The sequence below is a fragment of the Peromyscus californicus genome, unplaced genomic scaffold, assembly GCF_007827085.1.
Source record: "Peromyscus californicus insignis strain IS unplaced genomic scaffold, ASM782708v3 Scaffold_20__1_contigs__length_68692818, whole genome shotgun sequence".
In the NCBI taxonomy this organism is placed as follows: domain Eukaryota; kingdom Metazoa; phylum Chordata; class Mammalia; order Rodentia; family Cricetidae; genus Peromyscus; species Peromyscus californicus.
In genome coordinates, this window is record NW_026294503.1 from 11,901,954 (window position 1) to 11,926,570 (window position 24,617).

At 42.5% G+C, this 24,617-nt stretch overlaps 1 protein-coding gene across 5 annotated transcripts in view; it reads right to left on the minus strand.

The window, feature by feature from the left end:
* The window catches only part of Sybu (syntabulin), a 107,030-nt gene that overhangs the window by 9,511 nt on the left and 72,902 nt on the right, over positions 1-24,617 (minus strand). For all 5 annotated transcript variants that reach the window (XM_052747783.1, XM_052747782.1, XM_052747781.1 and 2 more), the window contains one exon: positions 1,957-2,059. In XM_052747783.1, coding sequence (XP_052603743.1) covers positions 1,957-2,059 — 103 coding nt within the window. The remainder of the gene's footprint in view (positions 1-1,956; positions 2,060-24,617) is intronic.

Below are 24,617 nucleotides of genomic sequence, written 5' to 3' on the forward strand. Positions count from 1 at the left end.
GCAGGTGGCCTGGGTTCAGTCCCTAGCACCCACATCAGGCAGCTCAAACTGCTGGAAACTCCAGTTGCAAGGCATGACACCTGTACCTACATACATGGAAATAAGAAAAAACAAAAAAACTAGCCGGGTGGTGGTGGCATATGCCTTTAATCCCAGCACTTGGGAGGCAGAGCCAGGCGGATCTCTATAAATTTGAAGCAAGCCTGGTCTACACAGTGAGATCCAGGACAGGCTCCAAAGCTACACAGAGAAACCTTGTCTCAAAAAACCAAACAACCCCCCAAACCAAAACAATTCTGCTATGTTTGATTTGTATTAATTGTATTATATTTACTACATCAATTTTTGATCACTTTTCAAAAAAAAATCCTAAGTTTCAGACTAGAATGTTTTCTCTAAGATCTCCATGTCGTTGACATCTTGAAATGTAACTACAGATTCAAATTCATTTGAAATGCTCAATAAAATGGCCTTTTTTTTTCTGGCTCATTTTCTTTGATACCATTCACCATGGGGATGTGCTTACTTCTCAGGGGAGGATTTGTCTCATCTATACTGCAAATGTTTACATCTCTCCCCTCTGATCCCAGAGGCACTTTATAACCCAAGCATAGAGGGGGCTGGACAGAGCAATAGCGCTTATTTACTATGGGTTCTACTTTTTTTCTCATGGTTTAGTCTGGATTTACTTTTAACATGAAGCTGTGCACTGGAGGCATCTTAGTCCCATTTATAAACATCAGTCAAACCTTCTGTTCACTCAAGAGAAATAGGAAACGTTTGCACAGGGTTCCAGAGCTGTAAGCCTGTGGAAATGGAAATGATCTTGAAAAACATATACTATTAATACTTAGAATAATTTTTGAATGCAATGGCCCAGGACAGTGATGTGACAATAAAGTCAGAAGACATTCTCCAGGTGGTGGTGGAGCTCACTTTATCCCTGAGGTGTGCTGGAACTAGCCCATCAAAAATGTATCACATGCCTTATTACACTCTCTATTTTCCCTGTGTCATTTAAAAAAATTATATAACACACCCACGTATTATCTTTTGTACATTACTAGAATAATTATGGCTTTCACTGAGTTCTGTTTACTGCCTTACAGTAGATGCTCAATGAGTACCTATTGAGGAATAATGACACTGTTCATGGGTAGAAAATCCTGGGCTTAGAACTCCTCCCACTAAATGTGAGCATTAGCATGTTTTTCCCATAATCCTCTGCCCCCGATTCAACTATTGTTAACGGTAAAGCATTTACTATGCCTACCACATGTCGAGCACTGTGCTAACCAGAAACCCTCTGAAGTAGGTATCACGATAACTCTATTTTGCAGATGAGAAGTGAAGTATACAGAAATGAAGCCCCTTATTCAGGGCCATGCAGCCTGTAGAGGGTGGTACTAGGGTAAGGCCAAGACAGCCTGACTCCAGAGGGCACACATCCAGCTGCTTTGCTTGGCTGCCTCTGGCAGTGGTGGCTACCCACACCTATTAATATTTTCTCTCTCTCTCTCTCTCTCTCTCTCTCTCTCTCTCTCTCTCTCTCTCTCTCTCTCATTTCTTCCTAAGTAAATGTCTCTTTCATAGAAGGGAAGGTAGTCTTTGCCGGTGGCTAGAAAATGATAGGGGGTCGTGAGGGGCAGGCAGGGGGCAGAGCTTAATTTCCCATTGCACACACAGGTGAGTGAAGGGAAGAGCAGGGGATGGAGGGAGGAGGGCAGAGGGCCCAGGTCTGACTGAGAGACAGCTGGGGGCAGGAAGGACAGGCTAAGTCACATGAGGACAGTAGGTGAAGCAAGGAAAGGAGCAGCCGCAGATCACTGTGGAATACCTAACAATCAACCTCACAACTAATAACGACCTCAGAATCCAGGTGGTTCCACAGAAACCCGTGGACAGGAAGTCACCAGCATAAAGCTTCGTAATTACAGAGCGGGAGTCAGTGCCTACTTGCGTGAGAAAGAGGCTCGCTTGTTTCCTGCAGTGGACATGTGGACCTCAGGAGCTGAGATGCTGCCTGTGCTGCTCGAGGAGCTGAAGTCTGCTTCACTGCCTGAAAAACAACAGGAGAGAGAGAGAGAAGAGTGAAGGAAGTGAGCCAAGAAGAGGCAGCCTTGCCTCCCAGGTCCCAGCTTCCCCGAGCTGCATGCGCTAAACCCTCCAAGTGCCAACATTCCAGAGCTTCCAAAAACTGTGTGCTTTCCTCCGGGCCAACAAGAGAAAGCACAAGACACCGTATTCATAAACAGGCTAGAACAGAAGGCCAGGCAGATGGTTTCTCCAAGAGCCAATCTCCAGCAGACGATAAACAGTGTGGCCCGAGCAGGGCAAGGAATTCCCAACCCTCCCTGGGCCGCTCTTACCGACAGCTCACACCACCCAAAGAGTAAGCAAAAGGAAGGCCACTGATCAGGGCGGAAGTAGTTTTCCCCAGAAGTTTATCTTGGAGCCCTTGCAGTCAGCTCCTGATAGCTGAACTTGGCACCTCTGGTCTGGAGTCAGGCAGTGAAAAGCAGTCCAGGGGTGCGCTGGCTCCCGGAGGGGATTGAACCAACATGGCCTGATTAGACACGACTTTCAAGGACAGCAGTGTCGGTGTATGTATATACTTAGGGGCAGAACCTTAACCCAGACAGAAAATCAACATTTCCATGCAGAGTGACCACCGGAATGGCATCTGTGAGTGAGACAGAAGTTGGGGGTTGAGCTTTGAGGTGGGGCTGTTCATTTACAAAGGGCATCACGGGAACAAGCAAGAGTTGAGTGTGTGCCGGTAATACTATGCTGTGTGTTGGAATGATGCAGACCCATTTTAATAAGAAGACATAGTTATCACATATCAATAATGGAATTATTTCCATAGGTTTCCTAGGGAAGTGAAGGGGTGGGGGGTGGCAACAGAGAACAAGGAAAGCCGTACAATTGGATGTTCCAAAAGACATGATGTTGCACATAGCTCTGGAAACTGAATCTGGGTGCATTTTATTTGACCTTCTCACTCAATTCCTACAACATAATCTGTGTGGTGTTTTGGCCTAGAATCCAGAGGCAGCCCCCACTTCTGAACTGAGAGAAATAAGAGTGATCTAAATCCTTTCATTTCTCACAAATAGTGAACCATTATTATCACCACAATGACTATTTATTCAGTGCCTCTTAGGTCATCAGCTCTGTATGAGGTACTTTCTGTAATTCCATCTCGGGAAATTGGTACGCTAAGATAGACATGAATTTCACTGTTGTATTTTGGAAGAAATGGAAGCCGATTGGCCCTAGGCTTGTGGGAGGTTGATCCAGGGTAGGATCAAGTCATCAAAACACGTCTGTGATACTGAACTGCTTCCCTGGGAAGACAGAGGATGAAGTAAGGGGATCAACAGGTTTTCTGGGGTCAATTAGAAATTGCCAAGAATAGCCTGATACACAGTGCAGCCAGAATTGGGACCCTGCTGTGTAGATTCTGACAGGTTTTATTAGTTCTGTCAGTGGGAAGAGTGGATCATAGCAAGACAGGCAGAGAAAAATCCCTTCTCAAGCTTCCAGGACCCTCAGGATACCCAGCTTCTTTTGGAAAAGAGTCAAGAATGACCTGTTAACTGAACAGTAACTCTTATTTCCAGGTCTTAGCATATTAGAGTTACGATATACTGGGACCAAGACCAGCAATTCCTTCTGCATGGTAGAAGCTGTCTCCTGATGACATGCACTCCCAAAGCTCTGTGAACTTAATTGGTTGCTTCTGCAGAATACACTGGGTAAATTTAGCATTTGACAATCTCAAAGACTGGTGATGGGTAGTGCAATCTGGCAACACACTATTCCTGGCAGCCCAATTCCCCAGCGTTGTCTGCTAGCAGATCACCAGGCTGGTTACTAAGTGACAGGGATGGGCAATTTTCAAAAATATATCTTGTGGTTATAGCCTCCAGGCCTAAGGTATTATTTTCAAATGTGAAATTATTACTTGGAAACACCTGGTTTTCATTTCTTAAAAGACATACAAAAAGTCATGAGATGTAATAACTGCCTGCATAAAGACAAAAATTCTAGAACAGAAACAGACAATTACTAAATATTCAGGGTTTTACTAAAAATCCAGGATGCCTTTGATCTCTAGTACTTACATCTTCAAGCTAAATGGTTAACTTGGTTTAACATTTTATTGCTACCGGAACACAATATATTGACTCTCACCTATTTGCAGGGCCTAAGCTCTCTTTGTTCCAGTACATTCTATCTTATCTCCTGCACATCTGTAAGAGATTAAGAACCACTCTCAGGGTGGCCCATAGTTGCAGCTGCTCAAAACCATTTAAATGATACGGCAGTGAAATAATGCATATGCTACTTCACAATGATTTCAGGTAATGAGTTTTGTTTTTTAATATTTGTAATTTGGGGGCTGGTGAGATGGCTCAATGGGTAAAGGCACTTGGTACACAAGCTTGGTAAAGCTGCACAAGACTGACAGCCTGAGTTCGATCCCTGGACCCTGTGCAGAAGTGGAGGGAGAGTATCAACTCAAAAAAGTTGTCCTCTACTGCCGTGCACACACACACACACACACACACACACACACACACACACACAGAGTTTTCAAAAATTACAATTTGGTGAACATGATAAAATATAAGATCAATGAGCTTTTTAAAAAAAGTATTTTATTTTAGTTTGAGATAGGGTCTTACTATGTTGTCTAGGGTGGCCTTGAACTCCTGAACTTAGTTGATTCTCCCATTTCAGTGTATCCTGGGACTACAGACACATGCTGCTATACCCAGCTAAGAAAGTTAATTTTGTAAATTATCTAATATTCCCAGCCAATTTACTAGGCAACAAAAATTTGAGGAAGAAGAGGCACCTCATGGTAGCTCCTTTGCGTTTCTACAGAGAGCATCTCACTGGAACCGCAGAACTGGTCAAGTGGTGTGGGGCCACTCACATCCCACCTCTGCTTTCTACATGAGGATGTTAGGAAAATTACTCCACCCCTACGTGCATCAATTTCTTCACAGCAACATTGTACATAGGCTTACTGTAAGCCACTGGGATATATAGAATATGAAGCTGAGAAATGCTCTTGGCAGACACAGCATAAGCTCTAAATAATGTTATTAACCATGGTTTTTATTTTGTTGCAATTGAAAATGCAGCTTCTATTTACTATATATTTCTTTTTCAGAACATTTAGAAAATGGTGCTGGTTAGTAAGGAAAAAATAAGTCTGTAAATTTACCCTCAAATATAACCTTTTACTATATACTACTCATCATTCACACTTCACACATTAGTTGTGTAGGCTACTTTCCCCCTTAATACAGTAAAGTCTTTGAAATGTAGCACATCTTAATGAAATGAATAGATATTACTCTCCTGATACTTTTTCCTGTTATTGGAAGCAAATGCTATTTATGAAGACCTATCCCAAACACCTTTCCCTAATAATTTATTTCTCATAATAATACAGAATCTATGAAGTAGAGACAGGTGTCATGAAATCGTTTCTATGAGCAGGAAGGTGCTCACAGACACATTGACACAACTAATAATTCAAGGCTGAAGTCTAGGTCATCTGATCCTAGGAACTAATATTCAGTGAATACGCTTGGTCATATAAATTCATATACTTGTTTACTGACTGATTTCATTAAATTCTTCGAAGAATTTTGAGGCAAAAGATGTATTCCACTGAAAGACTTTTAATACCTCCTCCATCTCCACAGGGATTTTGAACTGGTACTGGCATGAAGCAGTTAATACCTACTCCATCTCCACAGAGATTTTGAACTGGTATTGCCATGAAACAGTTAATACCTATTCTATCTCCACAGGGATTTTGAACTGGTACTGGCATGAAGCAGTTCTGTGCCTGAGAGAGTATCTGCCTCATCAGCCTGTGTGTGGGTGCCCAGCTGGAAAATCTCTGATGTCACTGGAAATAATCTGACAAAGCACTCAAAATGATCTTCTCTTTGAAAACTGGGACTGAAAGGCTTTTGGAACACCGTAGAGTCGTGATGCATTTGAGCACAGAGCAGTCTTAGGATCTAGTGAACATGGACAAGTCCTTCTAAACCACCAGTGGAAGTGCCTGCAAGTCTTCTGCTGTCCTTTGTCACTGCAATGATCAAATTAACTCAGATCAGCCATCTATATCCCCTGTTCAAATCAAGGCCGGCTTCCGCTCCCATTCTCATGCCTCCATCACCACAAATACACAGTTACTCTCTTTAACCGCCTCTGGTGAGGACAGAGGAGTCACTTTCACTGAAGCCAAGCACACCCATAATGGAACAGCTGGAGCAGCATGCACAAGGTTACCCCAGACACTCCTGAAGGCCCTACGCCATTTGGGAAAGATCGCTCTTAGCTGGGAAGGCTGTGTGTGTGTGTGTGTGGGTGTGTGTGGGGGGTCAGCCACAGCAACTGAGAAATGTTCTATAGCCAAGCAGAGTATCCAGTCATCAAAGACTGCCAAAAATGCTATGCAGAAAGGGGACTTGTGATCAAATCCATTAAAGGCAAAGGCTTTCTTATACTTTTTAAACAGATATGTTCTTTAAAAGCTGTCAGTATAATTCCCATTTATATTAGTGTAAGTTCAGAAATGATTTATTTCCATTATGAGTGACACTCCATTGGCAGAACACCTAGATGTTTAAAAATCTAGGTGGAGGGGCTGAAGAGATGGCTCAGAGGTTAAGAGCACTGACTGCTCTTCCAGAGGTCCTGAGTTCAATTCCCAGCAACCACATGGTGGCTCACAACCATCAGTAATGAGATCTGGTGCCCTCTTCTGGCCTGCAGACATAACACTGTATACATAATAAATAAATAAATCTTTTTACAAAATCTAGGTGGAACACTTAGATTATTAAAAATAAATGATAGCACTTAGAAGCAAAAGAAAAGTCCAAATTTAAAGTACTTAGGTATAGTGTATATTAAAATAAAACTGCTAATGGGAAAATATAAAAGTCAAAGACAAATGACAAGATGAGAAGAAATATATAGCACTGGATAAGAAGCTAATTTCTTTATTTCACTAAAAACATAAAAATTAGGGAAATAAAACAATTCAATAATAAAAAGAAATAAGCAAAGGACATAAGAAGATATGACAGAAAAATAAAAACAATTAATGTACATGAAAAGCTACTTAAAACAAGGAGACATTTTGCATTTATCAAACTGGAAAAATGTCTGATAGTATGTGTTCTGTTAAGAGTGTGTGAAGACAAACAGAGCCGGTAAGAGCATGTATTAATACTATATGCACAAAAAAGAACATTGGATTCCTAAGACTTTGTGTCTCACAGGAGCACCTGAAAGACAGCCTTGGTGTCTATTAATAGTGAGTGGCCGAATCAGGAAGTAGAGCAGCCACTGAGAACACTGCAATCATGGGAAGAGTAGCGTGGGTATATGGAAATGAGGAGACCTTGTGGAGTGTTATTTAGATTAAAAACAGGACGGTAGGTGTGGGGAGCCTGCTTTTATGTAAGCAAATCTTAAAATCACATGCAACTTACTATATTCTGGAACATTTTCTCAAGGGATGATAATGATCTGTCAGCCGTGGTCTCCCTTGGGAATCATAAAGGAACTTGGAAAAGGGCAACTACAAACACATTTTCACTTTACTATCATCCTGAGTAATTTGGTTTTCCTGGGCCATATGCATATTACTCTTACCAAAAAAATGTAAGTATGGTGACTTGTGTTAAGTTTTACTTTAAAAGTAATCAAGACAGTGAATGTAGCATTTTGAGGGCTCTGGAGTCAAAAAACCTTTGAATCTAGGCTCTCTAACTGATAGTCTCTGTGGAATCTCGGGCAAGGTATGGAGCCCTCTCCTACCTTAGTTTCCCCACCTATAAAATGGTGATGAAGACATTAATAGTATTACTAAACAATTGTGAGAATTCATGGGAAACTTACAAAGGAAGGACTACAGGGCCAGGTACAGAGCAAGAGTACAACACATTTTCATCATTACTTCCGTAGAACCACAACTACGGTACAAGGATCAAAAGATATTGCAGACAATATCCTGCCTGCCCCTGAGAAAGATCCACAATAAATATTGTGCTGAACTCACATATGTTTTATAATCACTTGATAAAAGGGTAGTTTTCCCTAGAATTGTTCAATAAAGAGCCCCTGAAACAAAACTGTGTGGTGTGTGTACCTGCACAAAACACTTTCTAAAGATGGAAGATTCTAAAACAGACTCCCAACAGGCTGCTCCAAGAAGCTGTAGAATTGCCCTTAGTCTTGCGAGTCTTGCTTCCAGAAAAGTCTAGGGAAAGTGCTAGCAAGTTTACTACAGCACTCAGCCACCTGGCCAGGTGGCTGCCAAGGTCTAAGAATATAAGCGGGGAGGTATTCAAAAGTAGTCTCTCAGAGAGCTGCGAGGTCACGGGCGGCTCTGCACAGCCCGTCCCCTTATCTTCGCAGCCTCAGCTACCTGCTTTTGGCAGAGATACAGGCAATGCACCTGTTGAACAAGGGTGAATGGGAGAACGATAAACAAAGCAAAAAAAAAAAAAAAAGCTCAGCAGAGGAGCGGAAAGTGAATACTTCTTAACCAAAGGCACTGCCCTTAACTAGATATTTGGTTTTGGTTAAAGTTTTAAAATCTCTTAAGCCTTAGACACACACACACACACACACACACACACACACACACACACACACACACACTTAAAGGTTAATATATTATTTATTCAGCAAATGTTTGTCCTGTCCATGTGTCAGGTTCTGCTCTAGATAAGAGCATAATGATTCCAATCTTGTATGGTTGTTTTTAAAGGCGAAATGAGTTTGTGCATAGCATGTGCTTGATATAATCATTAATATTCATATTGCTAATAAATTAATGATTTCTACATCTTAGCATGGTAGTACATTTTCCTGGGAAAAACCCATAGATACTCCAATTCCGAAGGTGTAGGAGGAAGAGGTGTAGGAATGCATATGTTTAATAGCTGTCATAGCTGACTGTGGGGCCCATGGAATGGAGCTCCAATAATCAAGAGAAGTGGATTTTCTCTCCATGGTCTGCCAAATTTCTAGAGCGTTTCTCAGTGGGGTGAGCAGAAGCTAAAGCAGAGGCCATTGAGGAGAGGAGGCATTTAGTGGCAAATCCTCAGGAAGGAGGACTTTAATTTGTACAGTAACTTGTAGTTTCATGGGTCTTCAGGAACAGAACATATGCATGGTGGCTTGAAAGAAAATGCCCCCCAAAGGGAGTGGCACTACTAGGAGGTGTGGCCTTGTTGGAGCAGGTGTGATCTTGTTGGAGGAATTGTGTCACTGTGGAGGCAGGCTTTTTTATATGCTCAAGCCATGCCCAGTGAGACAGACTACTCACTGTTGCTTGAAAAATGCAGAACTTTCAGCTACCTCTCCAGCACTATATCTGCCTGCATGCTTCCATGTCCCACCATGATGATAATGGACTGAACCTCTGAAACTGTAAGCCACCACCTCAAATAAATGCTTTCCTAAAAACAGTTGCTGTGGTCATGGTGTCTTTTCACAGCAATAAAAAACATAGCTAAGACAATATGAGAACAATATATAGGGTACAGGCTCTTTAAAACTGGGCCACTTCCAGGCAAATTCATATAAAAACTTGGGATGCAAAGTTAGTATGACACTTTTCAGTTGACCCATGGTTTAAGGCTCCCATTATCCTGTTTTAAAAGGAGGGATAGCCAACATGCAACTGCATGTTTCAGACACCATTCAGCAGAGGGAACCATCTTACTATCTAGTATATGCTAGTATTCTGGATTTATACTAGATTTGGATTAGTCTCTCAACTTTAGGCTGTTTCTTTTGATGTAGCCTATGTAGCCATGGCAGAGATACTGAGCAAAAAAAAAACCAACCCCAAATACGTCTCTATGACCTCTCATGTAGATTCAGCATTGGCAACTATGTGATCAACCCACATGAGTCTATTTAAATAGGTAACAGAATTTATTAAGATATAAATTGAGGCAATGCACTCATAAACACAGAGTGGAGTAGACAGCTGAAGTAGTCCTCTGATCTGACTGGGAGGAGTAGGGAGCAGGGAGAAGGGGCATGTGACCCTTCTCCCTTTCCTGATAAGAGGTTGTGTATAGGGGCAGGAAGCACCACCTCCTTTGGGTTTTATAGCCCAAGGTCATGGGTGGAGCAAATACCACTAGAGGCAACAAGCTTGATGGCAGGTGGGCTCCAGGAGTTGCCCCAGCCATACTGCCTTTGACTAAACAGGTCTGGGAAGAGCCCCATTCACAGTGGTCATGAACTTCACTCTAATCCATTACCTTGAGGACCTGGTACATCTTCCTTTGAGTATTTCTCTGACTCACATGCTCCTTGCTTCCAATCCATCAGCTTGCTGGGCGGAACGGACTCTCTGCCCCTCTACAAAGCTAGCTGGAAAGGATGCTGCTTCTGTTTAAGAAGTATTCATCTAGTGTTTCCCCAAATGAGATGGCTCTGCACGCTGAGCAGGAAAATCTACATTAGGGAGCAGCAGCATAGAAGGCAGCCATGATGAGTGGAAGCAGAATGCCATGTAGGGGGCAGGGAGTTGAGGAAGGTGATGAAGGACTGGGAGAGAAGAATGTGGGCGAGATGCTGGCAACGGTAAAATGCAAGAGCAAGGCTGTGACCCTAAGTCCAGAATACAAGACGGAAGGAAAGGATTGACATATTTCTTGGCACCACCTCTCCATCCACTCTTGTCTTGGGAGGACAGGGGTGTGGTCGACTTGTGTTGCTAGATCTCAATAGAAGAAAAACTCCCACTTGCTGGAAACAAGCGAGCATAATTTACAACTCACTGCCAAGGCATCCACCAGGACTCTGAAATAGCATCTCAGTGCTATACTTAAGCACATTTACAAATCAGCTCTGAAATCTAGCAGCCTTAAATGCCTCTCCCCATCTCTGTCTCTACTGGTCGGTAACTTCCAGGGAACATCTCAGTCTACTTATGGACACTCTTCACCCTTGGCAGCAGCAATGAGAGCATCACACTCCATAGCCCACCAAACAGTGGAGTTTCACACTGGATCAAATCCTTAACATCTCCAGGAGCACTGGCCTCTGCATTCACACCATAGGCCAGCATTTTAACTCTGGACTCAGCTGAGCTCCAGTTCCCACATCTCAGTGTCCTTTCATCCTGGTTCATGAATGATCTCTTCTTTACTCACTTGTATGTTCACGTATCATGAAGCTGTTTTTTTTTTTTTCTTTTCAAATGAGTAGCCACATGCACGAGCTATGTGGCTTTGAAAAAAGTTCATAACCTCTCTGTTCCTTGCATTCATTCCTAAAGGGAAGATTACCATAGGATGTGTCAAATAGAGTTCTAAGGGCTATGCAAGTTGGTTAGGTAAATAAACATAGCGTCTATGTCACAGTATTGCTAGTATCTTAACTTTTCTTCTTACAATCACCCTACCTGAATCACATCTGGATCTCAACCTGTATGAAAATAACCAGGGGAAGGACTTAGAGCAGGAACTCAGGAAACAGTGAAGCTGTCATGTCATATGCGTGGGAAGGGAGAATTCAGAACAGACACATAAAAAAACAAAAAGCAGACAGTCTGGCAGAGGATAGTAAGGACCGTTCTTTTTGCCTTTAGAGTACGAGCTACTACTACGTGAATCCTTAGATCTCATCTATATTGGTCGACAGAATGTTTCACTATTTTAAGAAAGTCTATGGCACGCTAAACAATGAAGACCCATTTAGGGAAACCTTCTGGAGGAGTCTGTGGTTCTCAGTAGGAACAAAGAGCTCATCAAGGCCGAGACATCACTAGTTCACATTTGTATGCCGCACAGTTTTTTTCATTCTTAATAGACATCAGGTTGATACCTGGTCTTTGTTTCAGGAAGAGACAGCTATCTAAGCAGGGACAACATTTTCACAAAGAAAGCAACAGAGTCTATTTCTACCTAAAGGATTAGGACATGAGGCAGAAAGAATACAGAACTAGCCAGCTTCGGAAACTACACAGGACTATTGGAGACTCAGCACCCAGAGCAGAGGAGTGGACATGAGGAGGAGCCAAGTGTGGAAGTAGAAACAGGAAGAGGAGAGAGAACACTCACAAGCCCACAGTGGTGACTTAGAGATAGCTGAGCTTAAAATCCTCCTGAGCCATGAGACTCAAAGTCTGTGACTGGTAGAGTTAGGAGTAGCTCTTACTTGACACAGAGGTCCTTCCTGGTGTCTTCGCTGAGGAAACATGTGAACACCATTCTCAGAGAGATGGATGCCAAAGGAAGGATATGCCTGATTTCTCTAGACCTGTAACACCATCACCATAATTCAAAGGGTTCTACTGACAGCCTCTTAACAGTTCTCTGATATACCACCTTAGTGGTCATTATTTAGAAAGTAAGTAGCTGCCAGGTAAGATGGGAAATAGAGATGCAAAGGATTAGGTCACACTGCTCAGTGTGGAAACCAAACATGTCATTTCTCTATGGAAGAGTGACATTTTATATTCTTTCTGTTTCCTAAAATCTATATTATTAATTTACTTTTATTATGAATCTCAGAGGCACAGAATTTATTTAAATACAGTCTTTGGATCTTGAAATCATTGGTTCATGCAAAACCAATCCTGATGTATTTACTGAGTAATGTATACACTTACACTTTATTTCTTTATGCTTAATATTTTAACAAGTGAAGAAACCACCACCACCACTTGCCCCAGAAACCTGATGTCAATACTAGTCTTCCAATCTTACCCCTATTCAGCATTTACTTGTTTTTATTTTTGTAATTAATGAGTAAATTACCATCAGATGTATAATCTTTGGGGACAATTTTCTAAAATTCTCCAAATAATTGTACTGAATTCATTTTATTCCTACTTAATATTTTATTATACAATCTATACAAAACCTTATTACTTCATTCTTCTGTTGGTGAGAAAATGAAATGGATTTATTAGATACTTTTTATTCTTTGTTTTCTTTTGTCCTTTGAGATAGTCTCATGTGGCTTAGGCTGACCTCAAACTCAACATGTAGCTGAGGATGACCTTGAACTTCTGAACCTCCTCCTTCTACCTTCTGCCTTCCAAGATTAGAGGTGTGCCCCAACATGCCCTGCTTTATGTGACACTGGGGACTGAACCCAGTGCGTTGTTCATACCAAATAAGCTGTCTAGCAACTGAGATATGCCTCAGCCCCTATTTTCAATCTGTTATTTATTTATGGTTCCAGGAATACGACTCTTCCCCACAAAAGTCTAGAACAAATCCATATGTATCATAGATCCTTAGGCAAAAAGAAATGTTCTACAGAGCATCTGTCCTTAAATCCATTTCCATCTCCTTACAGAGACCCAAGAGTTCAGAAAACAAAAACATAAACAAAACAAAACCTAGAAGCTCTGCTCTACTCCATCCTAATTTCTGGGTACAACATGGATATTGTTATGCTGCCTTCTATGGTAGTTCTTATTCCGCTTGGTCCTATAACATTAAGAGGCTCTTCATGTCCTGGTGGCCTTGCCTGTTTCCTTGACTCTGCCTCTTGCCTTGACAAGGAGGCAAATCAACGGATGTGAGAAGATTTTTGTTTGTTTGTTGCTGTGGGATGTTCTGTATGGCAAATGTGTTGCTAATTAGTCAATAAATAAAACACTGATTGGCCATTGGCTAGACAGGAAGTGTAGGCGGAACAAGGAGGAGAATAAAGCTGGGAAGTGGAAGGCTGAGTCAGAGAGACACTGCCAGCCGCCATGATGACAAACAGCAAGTAAAGATGCTGGTAAGCCACAAGCCACGTGACAAGGTATAAATTAATAGAAATGGATTAATTTAAGCTGTAAGAACAGTTAACAAGAAGCCTGCCACGGCCATACAGTTTGAAACCAATATAAGTCTCTGTGTTTACTTGGTCAGGTCTGAGCGGTTGTGGGACTGGCGGGTGGCAGAGATTTATCCTGACTGTGGGCCAGGCAGGAAAACTCTAGCTACAAATGGCGCCCAACATGGGGCAAGAGTTTCCACCTAAAAACTAAAAAAAAAAAGATTCTAAAACAGAGTTAAAAACAGTTCCTAATTGTCTCTCTCAAATGAGCGGCAGCTGCCGGTTTGAGCTACTGGTGGGTTTCTGGTGTGTGCGCTCGACCTGCAGTATGGCGGGAATGAGGTCTCTGCAAGTGGCACATTAAGCTGCTTGGTGGATTTAGCCTTTGCTAGTACAAAACAAAAAAAAGAGGTTTCTGGGCTTGGATAAAAGCATAGACCCATGATGGCTCCCAGAGCTGGCGGTAAGCACACCGCCGCCATGTTGGGAAGCTGAGATGGGCGGAGCCAGCAGCCACAGCTGCTGCAGTTTAAGGCAATAGATTCACAATAAGACAGATTCAGATGTAATAGTTTAAAATGTGTGTAAAATATACGTAGGCTTAAAAGAGATTAAAAAGGTAATATATACAGTTACAGAAACAAATACATAGTTTTAAAAAATAAAGTCTTTAAATAGACAGTAAAATTAATATAAAAATAAGCCCCATAAAGATGGATATCACACAGAGAATCTGGATTGTGTTGTCTTTGGGATTCTTAACTACAGAGAGATATTTGATTGTAAAGGAAATTGAGTTAAACCAATATACATATTTTAAAGGTACCTTGACTTCAAAATTTAGATATAAGGATATGTTACTTTGGAAAGGAGACTCTGCTTTTGTTCTCACAGAAAGCCAGAGGCTATGGATTTGTTCCAGATTAAGATACATCAGGTTTGACCAGCCAAGACCCCCTGAAAGGTCTCCGATGACACCATGGCCCAGATGATCCAACATCCAGAACGATTTGAAGGCAACTGGCTCAGACGATACACCCTCATGGACTATTCCATAATTCTAAAATTTTCTTTGTATCCCTATAAGATACAGCGCCCCCCTCCAGCAGAAAGTAGTAAGAGAAACTACGCCCAAATTCCCAAATTATATGTAATTTTGCTTTGTTAAGGTTAAAACCTTCCTTTTTGAAAAAAAAATGGGGGAAGTGCTGTGGGATGTTCTGTATGGCAAATGTGTTGCTAATTAGTCAATAAATAAAACACTGATTGGCCATTGGCTAGACAGGAAGTGTAGGCGGAACAAGGAGGAGAATAAAGCTGGGAAGTGGAAGGCTGAGTCAGAGAGACACTGCCAGCCGCCATGATGACAAACAGCAAGTAAAGATGCTGGTAAGCCACAAGCCACGTGACAAGGTATAAATTAATAGAAATGGATTAATTTAAGCTGTAAGAACAGTTAACAAGAAGCCTGCCACGGCCATACAGTTTGAAACCAATATAAGTCTCTGTGTTTACTTGGTCAGGTCTGAGCGGTTGTGGGACTGGCGGGTGGCAGAGATTTATCCTGACTGTGGGCCAGGCAGGAAAACTCTAGCTACAGTTTGTCTTTTGATTTCTCGAGACAAGGTTTCTCTGTGTAGCCCTGGCTGTCCTGGAACTCACTTTGTAAACCAGGCAGGCCTCAAACTCACAGAGATCCACCTGCCTATGCCTCCTCAGTGCTGGGATTAAAGGCGTGCATGACCACACCCAGCTAAGCTTCAGATTTTGTACACAATCTCTCTGAAGGAGACAAACTGTGTTCCAGGGAGGTAAAAGAGAAATGAGTGTGTGCAGATGACCACAGCAGCTCAGAACTTGATCCTCCTTTTAAGGCCAAGCACTAGGTCTGAGTGGAAAATGAGGGAAATATCTGAGTTTTAAATGAAGGCCTGATTTCTTTGGTTTTTGAGAGGAGAGAGCCACCATATAAAAGTCTCTATTAGAAAACACCTGACCTGCTTTAAAGCCCTTTGATTGTCACGTAAGCATCCATGAGGTAAAGCTGATGCTGTGCCAACATGCCTCTGGGAAGTTAAGCAACTGCTTGCAGAGCAGGTCAGGCGATGATGGGACCAATTTTAGACTAGCCTCTGTTCTAAAAGTCACCGTGATCATCCTTCTAATTATGCTGTGATTCTTGGAGGATGCATTGACATCACCTGGAAACATGTTTCTGATTCACTGAGAATGGTCTTTGTGAAGTTCACTAACTTACAGGTGGGGCCAGGCTCAGTGCTAATGAGCCCTCTGGGTCCAGAAACTCCAGAAACACTGCTCGAAGGCACTCCTGTGCCTGAGAGGACTCCCAAGGCAATTTTCTCAGAGGCTGCCTCTGACAGAGTGGGACAGAAGGTTTGACTGTTATTTCAAATATAGCTATACACTATAGTATATATTTTGGGAATTGTTTTTTACACATTTTATATCCAAAATGTGAATTTTAATGAATTTTACTTGGCGGAGTATTGATTCATACTGACTGTGCTTCATGCAACTGTCGGCAACATGTACTGCACTCTGCTCAAGTGGTCTCTAGCCAGCAGGTTCGGGGGTTGCCTTTCTGTTCTGCCATTTAATGACAGTGTGAGCTCAGGCAATTGCTTAACCTCCCTGTGCCTCAGTTTCCTCGTGCCAAGAAAGGAACAAAAGAATTGGCTTTGCTTGGGATTACTGCAGGGATTAACTGTCATGATGTTTTCCTAAGTGCACAGTCAGGATTCTTCATCAGCATTATTAGGCTGTGGATCCATGGGATCCACACTTAGCATGTCTGCTGCTAAACAGCTTCTCTAGGAACTCTTGCATAACAGGAATAAGCCTGCATTCTCAGACAGGATAACATATTATAAACATATTTTAAAAAGAATTGTCAGTACCCAGAGCACCAAATAGATAAGGGCTTTTAATAGTGTGATGAGAGGTGCACATGCAACTGACATCCTTGTCTGCCTGATGTGCTGATGGAAATTTCCCTATGAAAATGTCATTGTGCCATAATTGACCTTTGTTCTTTTGCAAGTGGCCTTTGTGACCGTTTATGGTGAGCTGTGACAATAACAGGGTCTTGTTTTCAGTGTGCTATTACATGCTGCAGTCAACTGTTCAACCCTGGGTATCGATCTGCCTGCTTCTTCCCATCCTGTGTGCTCGACCTGAAACCACCAGGGTTTTTGTTTTGTTTTGTCTTGTTTTTGCTTTTTACTTGTAATTTCCATACTACACCCAATGGTTGGATGTGGCTCCAGATACTCCGTCTTCCACACTGCTCCAGAGCATAAATCTCCTTAGGTAATTCCCTCCTTAAAGTCTTCCATGCCACCTGTGTTGAGACCAGGTTCACTGTCCTTAGCATGATCTATGATGCCAAGGAATATGCTGTTCCTTCCCCCAGAGTTATTTCCTTTCCCTCCAGGCTTGTCTAACCACTACCTGTTCTTCAGGTCTCAGTTTACTTTTGACCTTTACCTCCTTCAAGAGGAGAGTGGGTGCCCCTCCTCTGTGGTCATATTACATGGCTATTGAGGATGCCCTTTAACACATCCATCCCTGAACTTACTCATCATCACATCCCAGAGACAAGTGCTGCACTTTGCCTGTAGGAAGCACAGTATCCTGAAAATGTTCACAGCACTAAAATTCTTCCATTGTTGGAATTCAGTCATATCTCCTGGTCATGACCAAGTTGAAAATCTTTTCTTCTATGTCCCCAGCTCTAGGCAGAGTTGGCAAACTGACGTTATTGATAACAAATCAATATTCCCCTCACTTTTACCTCCGCCTACCTTGCCCGATTCTCTTAAAACTCAAGTTTTGAGCTCAGGGTACTAGCATATGGCTGGGACAGCCTCTGTCTTATTCATCATTGCATACCCAGAAGCAAGCATGGTGCCTGGGATATGGCAGACTGGAAGAACATTCCCTTGGGTGTTGGAGGAGAGGCACTGAGAACACTTAGTGATATGACCACTTTCTGCACTACTACCAGTTTTTGTAAAATTACAAAGTGGTGGCAGGTTGGAAATGAGGGGGCAGGATATGCAGGTTGTAGAGGAAAAGACAAACTGTGAAAAATCACACCCTATATTGACAGTGGTGTTGATCACCATGAATTGTAGAAAAAGTACCACATGAAGGCAAAAAAAGAGCCAGCGATAGTTCCCTGAGAGCCACCTATGAAAAACACCCCTCATTTCTGACGGGGTTATGAACGTCATATAAAGCACATGTCTGGAATTCAGTGGACATTTGATACAAATATTTAAGACACTCTGACAAACAAAGCTGCCATGTGCACTGACTGGGTGATATCATGCTTCAGTACCCAGAGGGGCCTGACTAATGGATTGCCCGCCCACCTCCAGGGAAATCTCTAGCAGTATGTCACCCTGCTCTATCCTTGTCCTTATCCCGTTTAATGTGCTTAATTGACGACACGAACAGAAACGTGGAAGGCACGTTGCCGACAGCAGACTACAGATTACACACGCCTTGAAGGGATAACAGACAAGACATGACAGTACGAGATAACAAGGCTACTGTAAGCTCTGTGTCCTGAGAGCCTTCTCGCTCAAGAACCCCGCCTCGGCTGTTTTCTCTCATCCTTTGAATCCCAGAAAGGCTAAGGATGAGGGAACTGAAGTGCTCAGGGGGTGAGAATGAGTCTCCCCAAGTTACAGAGCCAACTGCCTTGTCTGACTTTGAGTCGGCATTCCTCCCAGTTTGGAACCTGATCATCACAAAGAGCTGACAGCTGGGGTCCGGGGTGATGACATTTAACTCAGTTTATCTCAAGTATGTGCTGTGTCTTGTACATGCCAAGGTTCCGTTTGGGGCAGCAACGTTGAGAACACAGGTCCAGCACTCAGGATCTCAGGGAGCGGGCAGAGCTCGCACTCAAGCAGCTAGGCTACATGATGCGTGCAGCACATGTACTCACAGAGTGCACAATGCACACAGCAGAGGAAGAAACTCTCAGTGACTGTGAGGGCAGGAGGGCAAGGGGCTCTGCGGTAGGGACAGGGGCTGCTTGCTTGAGATGGTCCTGGAGCTCGGAGCAGACTGCAGTCAGGGAAGGGAGCTGAGCTCAAGTAACAGGAACGGTGCAAACTAAAACGTGGACGAAGGGAAGCAGAGGTGCTGCGCGGACCATGCAGTCCCTTGTTGGAACGGAGTATAGTAATCAGATGAAAAAAACAAGTCGAAATGGGGGCACTGTAGCAGTCATGGAAACTGAGAAAGCTATGCTTCAGAACGAGGGACGCAGGCCGTACCAAAGGCCATCTGTGAATGGGGCGGGGATGTGAATCAAGTGACGCCTTATGCAGACATGGGACAGCACAATGTGGAGCCGAGGCTGGGGCTGGATAGAAATCAGGTCAACTGTTACAGTTAGGAGACAGGGAGCATGTGAAAGGGGAAGGAGATGAATGTGGGGCCTCTTCATGAGTAGCTTCTGAGTTCACAAAATTAACTTCATAGTGCAAAAATCATGTAAAATTCCAGGTGAACAAAAGGATTGAACAGGAGAAGTTAACATTAAAAACACTTTTGTCTCACACTTCACACTTGACTGTGGTGAAGCCTACATAAAAAAAAAACAAACAAAACAAAACAAAAAACACAAAAACAAAACAAAACAAACAAGCAGCCCAAAACAGATATGTATAAACCTACTCAATCAAAGGGTGGAAAACCCAACAAAATGGAAATTATTTCAGTCAGTAAATGGAAAGACCATCTGGCATTCAGCCTGAGGAACTGCTTTAAAAAACTGAATGATTCAATCCAAATAGTTTGAGATGCTCCAAGATCAATGCTGGGTTTACCCCTATGCAATCTTCATGGAAAGCATACTCCAGTAAGAATAAAACAGGATGGGCAGATCTTGACATCTGTACAGATTATGGGAACAAATACAGTTGGAGAAATGCAGGTTCTCAGGGTGGTTGAGTAAAAAGGGGAGAGGTGGGATAATGAAGTAATCTACAAATATTTCCAGGGGAGGGCTTGGCTACCATCAGAGCTTCTAGATCAGCAGTTCTCAACCTGTGGGTTGTGACCCCTTTTGGGGTTGAACGACCCTTTCACAGGGGTCGCATATCAGATATTTACATTGTAATTCATAACAGTAGTAAAAGCTCAATTATGAAGTAATAGCAAAATAATCTTGTGGTTGGGGGGGTCACCACAATATGAGGAACTGTATTAAAGGGTCACAGCATTAGGAAGGTTGAGAACCACAGCTCTAGATTTTGGAAAGGGCTCAAAAGAGAGCAGGTGCAAGACAGGTAGAGTGACTCCTCTCTCCCACCCTGTGACACCTGTTCAAGGTATGATGCTGTCATCAGGCTAAAGATTACACTGTCTCTGGGTGGGGGTGGGGGAATGCCAGGAACAATGAATGATGGGAAATAATATTGCTAGCCTCTGTGTGCTCACAGCCTCCCTGGTCAACAACTCTACATGTGCTGTTTACTTTCTACTTTCCTCCTCCAGGGGAACAAAGAGGAGTAGGTTCTGAGGGGTCAAGCACCCGGAATGCTGTGCTGCACCTCTGCTTTCCTTCTGGAGCTGCTGTGCCGGTGAGGATGGGGAGGTAGTCCATCTCCAGCAACAGTTCTGCACCTCCCATCACTGTCTATCAACTGAAAACCATTCCTACCCTCAAGCCCCTAAGACTCTCAAGTCTCTGGGCACACCCCTTTGGCCCTTCCTTCCCTGTGAAAGGGCTTTCTACTCATCCTAATGGGGTTTATAGCCTTTAAAGAGAATGAAGTGAACTTACGATTAGATGATGCTCAGCCCAGTGACTAGCTCTGCATGTCTATGGACTGCTTTAATGGAACCATCCCTAGGATCTCACTCTCAGTGACAGCTGGCACAGAGGACATGTTCTCAGGTCAAGCCTTTGCCTGCCCAGCTACTCTACCCTACTCCCTGTACAAGTTAACTTCTAAGTTCAAGTGCACTCAATGTTCTCTGTGCTCTCTACTCCTTCCCTTCTTGTCTTATGAATAATTAATAGGGAGCAGAAAAGTATAGCAGAGCCTTACAAACATATTAAGGCCACTGGAGAATGTTGGCATGGCAGCAAAAAGAAGATAAGTAGGACCTGGAAATGCTAGTATGAAAATGCCCCCAGGCAATCTGATAAGACGTGTGTGTGTGTGTGTGTGTGTGTGTGTGTGTGTGTGTTACATTTACAAGCACCCCAATAAGATAAAACAAGGATCCAAAGGACCAAGTCCCATAGAGTCAGTTAATACTACTTTGCAATCTAGAAGCACAAAAATACCTCCTAGGCTCCATGAGGTCTAGTCAAAAGCATCCCTTGAAGACCTACCAAGTATCAGGTAGAATGAAGCAATGAAGGAGAACATAAAGGTAGAGAAATGGCTCTAGGATTTTTAAAAATGTTCCTTTGAGTTCTATCATATTTTCAAGGATATGTGTCTAAGGTGGTAAACTTATCGTTAAGTGTAAAGAAAGGAAAAAAGTACATCTTGGTACGGTGGTCCCTCCTGTTGTGAGGCAGAGAATAGAATCTGGGAAGAACAGGTGAGCTTTCAGGGTGGCAGCTCTTCAAATAGAGTCAGGTCATTGTCATCGTGCTGCATATTTATAGCACACACATGCTATAAATGCCCTTTTCTATACACACATCATGGACACTGCTGAAGAAGGCAGAAAGGACATGGCAAAATCTAAAACAAAACAAAATATAATGAAGTGGTGGAGAGGAAGAGAAGAACAAAAACACACTGAAATGACTGGCAGAGAGTGAGATAGAGAAAGAGGGTGGCTGGGCGAAGGGCAGGGTAAGGGAAGAAATAGTTCTTGTTCTAGAGACATTCACATCTCAATAAAGAACAACCTAAAAATACCAATTACACAAAGACTGTCGTAACAGCACCACTAGCGTGTGAATGGAACTGGGCTCAGTTCTGTTGAATGGTGGCTCACACTGATGGTGCGAATGCTAAGTGCAGAACCCTTGCCAAAGCTCAAGGCACAGACAAAACCCCTTTGCAGTCTGCTGCTTTGGGCTTGGCAGCATGGAGACAGTGGTATGGTCTGCAGATCCCAAACCATCTTTCTCTACTAACTCTCTTCTAAGCCTGTGGCTGGGATCCCTCACTTCTACTACTACCTAGTTGTGGGGAAGCATTGGATATCATGCTGTAACCCGGTATCAGGTTAAAGCACAGCCCCCATCACTCCCGAACAGTCAGGCCCGCCCCTAGTCTTGAGTGGAAATCAGATCTTCCTGGAAGAGACCTGTGGAGCTGCTTATCTTAGTAGCTGAGGTGAGCACAAGAAACCAGACTCAGGAATATCCAGTTTCCATGAACAATGTCACCACTGCATCAGCCAAGGGAACACCCCTCTACCTGAATGGCCACAAGCTCCCACTGTTGCAAAAGGACTCAGCATACACAACTGTTAACCAAGACTGCCTAATGCTCCCAGGGGTCAACTAATGATGTGACAGCAGCCCAGAGACCTAAGGCACAAACTGTGACAGCCTGCCCACAGCCCGGGTATGCATGACTAACAACAATGGGAAAAATGAGGGCATTTTTTCATTTACAGATCAGTAGAATAAAACTGAAAGTTGCCTGGTTAGTAGGGATGATGCTAAAGATTTAGTTATTGTCTTGGAACATTAGAAAAGAGACTTATTCTTACTAGATTATCTGAGTGATGTGCACGTCCAATTATACTCAGCAAGACGTAGGTGGGGTGTGTGGACTTACACTGCTTCGGAGTTCCTAACCTCTAGAGCCCCACCCCACCCCATTTTCTATTCAAGTGAGATGGTGGTATCGTATTTTTTACACATGCTATATTCTTTCCAGGGCAAACAGATGGAAGGGATGAGAATATGCCAGAAAGAAAAGTAGAAATGAAAATGACATTAAAATAAAAATAAAGTTGCAAAGTATAATCTAAGGTCAACTCTGCATATGCTTTAAATAACTACCAGCAGGCTCTGGGCATATGGCACCAATTCCCCCCCCCCCCCCCCCGGTTTGGTTTATTTATTTATTTATTTTTACTTGACTGTCACACGGGACTAGTGCAAAAGGAAACACCCCAGCATGAGGCCTATTTTTATACAGATTAATCAGTCATTTCCCATCTCTTTCTCTCTTGTCATTCCCTGAATTTTCAACTTAATGCAATGATTCTTTCAACAAAATGTTTGATCCACTAAATCCTGAACAGAAATCTTTTCAGGAAGTGAGATTAAAAACCTCAAGCCAAGGTTTTAATTGTCACATTTTCAATTCATGTTATAAATATGGGCTAAAACTGTGCTATGGCCTAGCTTCATCCACCACGCCTGCACACTGTAATAGCCTAAAGAGTTATTGCTAGCAGGAACAAAATTAATTGGAAAGTATTCTGTTATGCATGTGTAACAATTTAACAAAGGAGAAATCAACATATCTGAAGTGAACGAAAAGTCTAAATATTTCAATTTGGGATAGTCACACTCTCTTGTACATTGGAACTCACAACTACCTTCAAGATACCAACTGTATATAAGTTTTTAGTACTTAACATACAATTTAATAAACTGAAAAATATCAAAGAATTGTTCAAGCTGTTATCTAAAACCTCCCTTGACCACTGTGTGTTGCCTGCCATAATGATGATTATGCTTACAGTAGTCATACCATATAATACCACCTCATAGTTACTCTATGCCATGTGTCATCAGATTTTCAAGAGAACCTTAGCTGATGGCACTATTTTTCTCTGCACATTTTAGGTAAAATACATAGACACTTTGAGGTCAAAATTAAAACAACACTCACTCGCGTGCATGCACACAGACACAGACACAGACATACACACACACACACACACCATTTTGAAAGATATGCAAGAAACAGAATTTGTTAGATAAAGTGAAAAAGAGACACAGATTCTTACTCTCTTAATGAAGTGAAAACGTTGGGGACAGTGTCATAGACAGAACTTCCAGATTACCAACATCATGATTTCTGCAAAGTTTGTCATAAGAAGCTTTGCTCATTGCTTCATCAACTATGGAAACTTTTTATAAAACATTAAATTGATGACCTAAAGCTTGACCCTTGTGACAAGTTGGGAACATAATAGTCATCAGTCCATTCATGCTCTCAGAGGGTGGGACCTTCTGCCATTTGGGGCAACCACCACTTCATGACTAACTGTTGAAAAAGATATCAAACATATTATGTCTTTTGCTTAAATGGCCATAAACTATGGAAAACAAAAGAACTTTACAGTCTGGCCCAATGCTCTGTGCTCATTCTTTTTTATTTTTATGATTTTGACTAAACATCAGCATCTTAACACTTCACGGCCTATTTTTGCTTTTCATTTGGAGTCATTAGATGCCACATGTCTACTGAAGACATTCTAAAAATCTTAATTTTACAGTTTTAAGACTATCTAGCTAGAGGCATAGTAACCATATGTATAGCCGTCCTTACGTTTCTACTAGTTAATTTTAATGCCACAGGCATTAATCATTTGCCCAGCAGATAAAAGGCTCTTTAAGATGACTCACATGTTTTACAACAGCAGGAATCCAACTCCTATGCTCCTAGAATGTACAGTAAAGAGGAAGTGTTCCATCAACTCAGACCACACAAAAAAATCCTCCACACCCCAACCGGTGGACATGAGTTTGAGAATGTCTACTGGATGTCATGGAAGAAAGT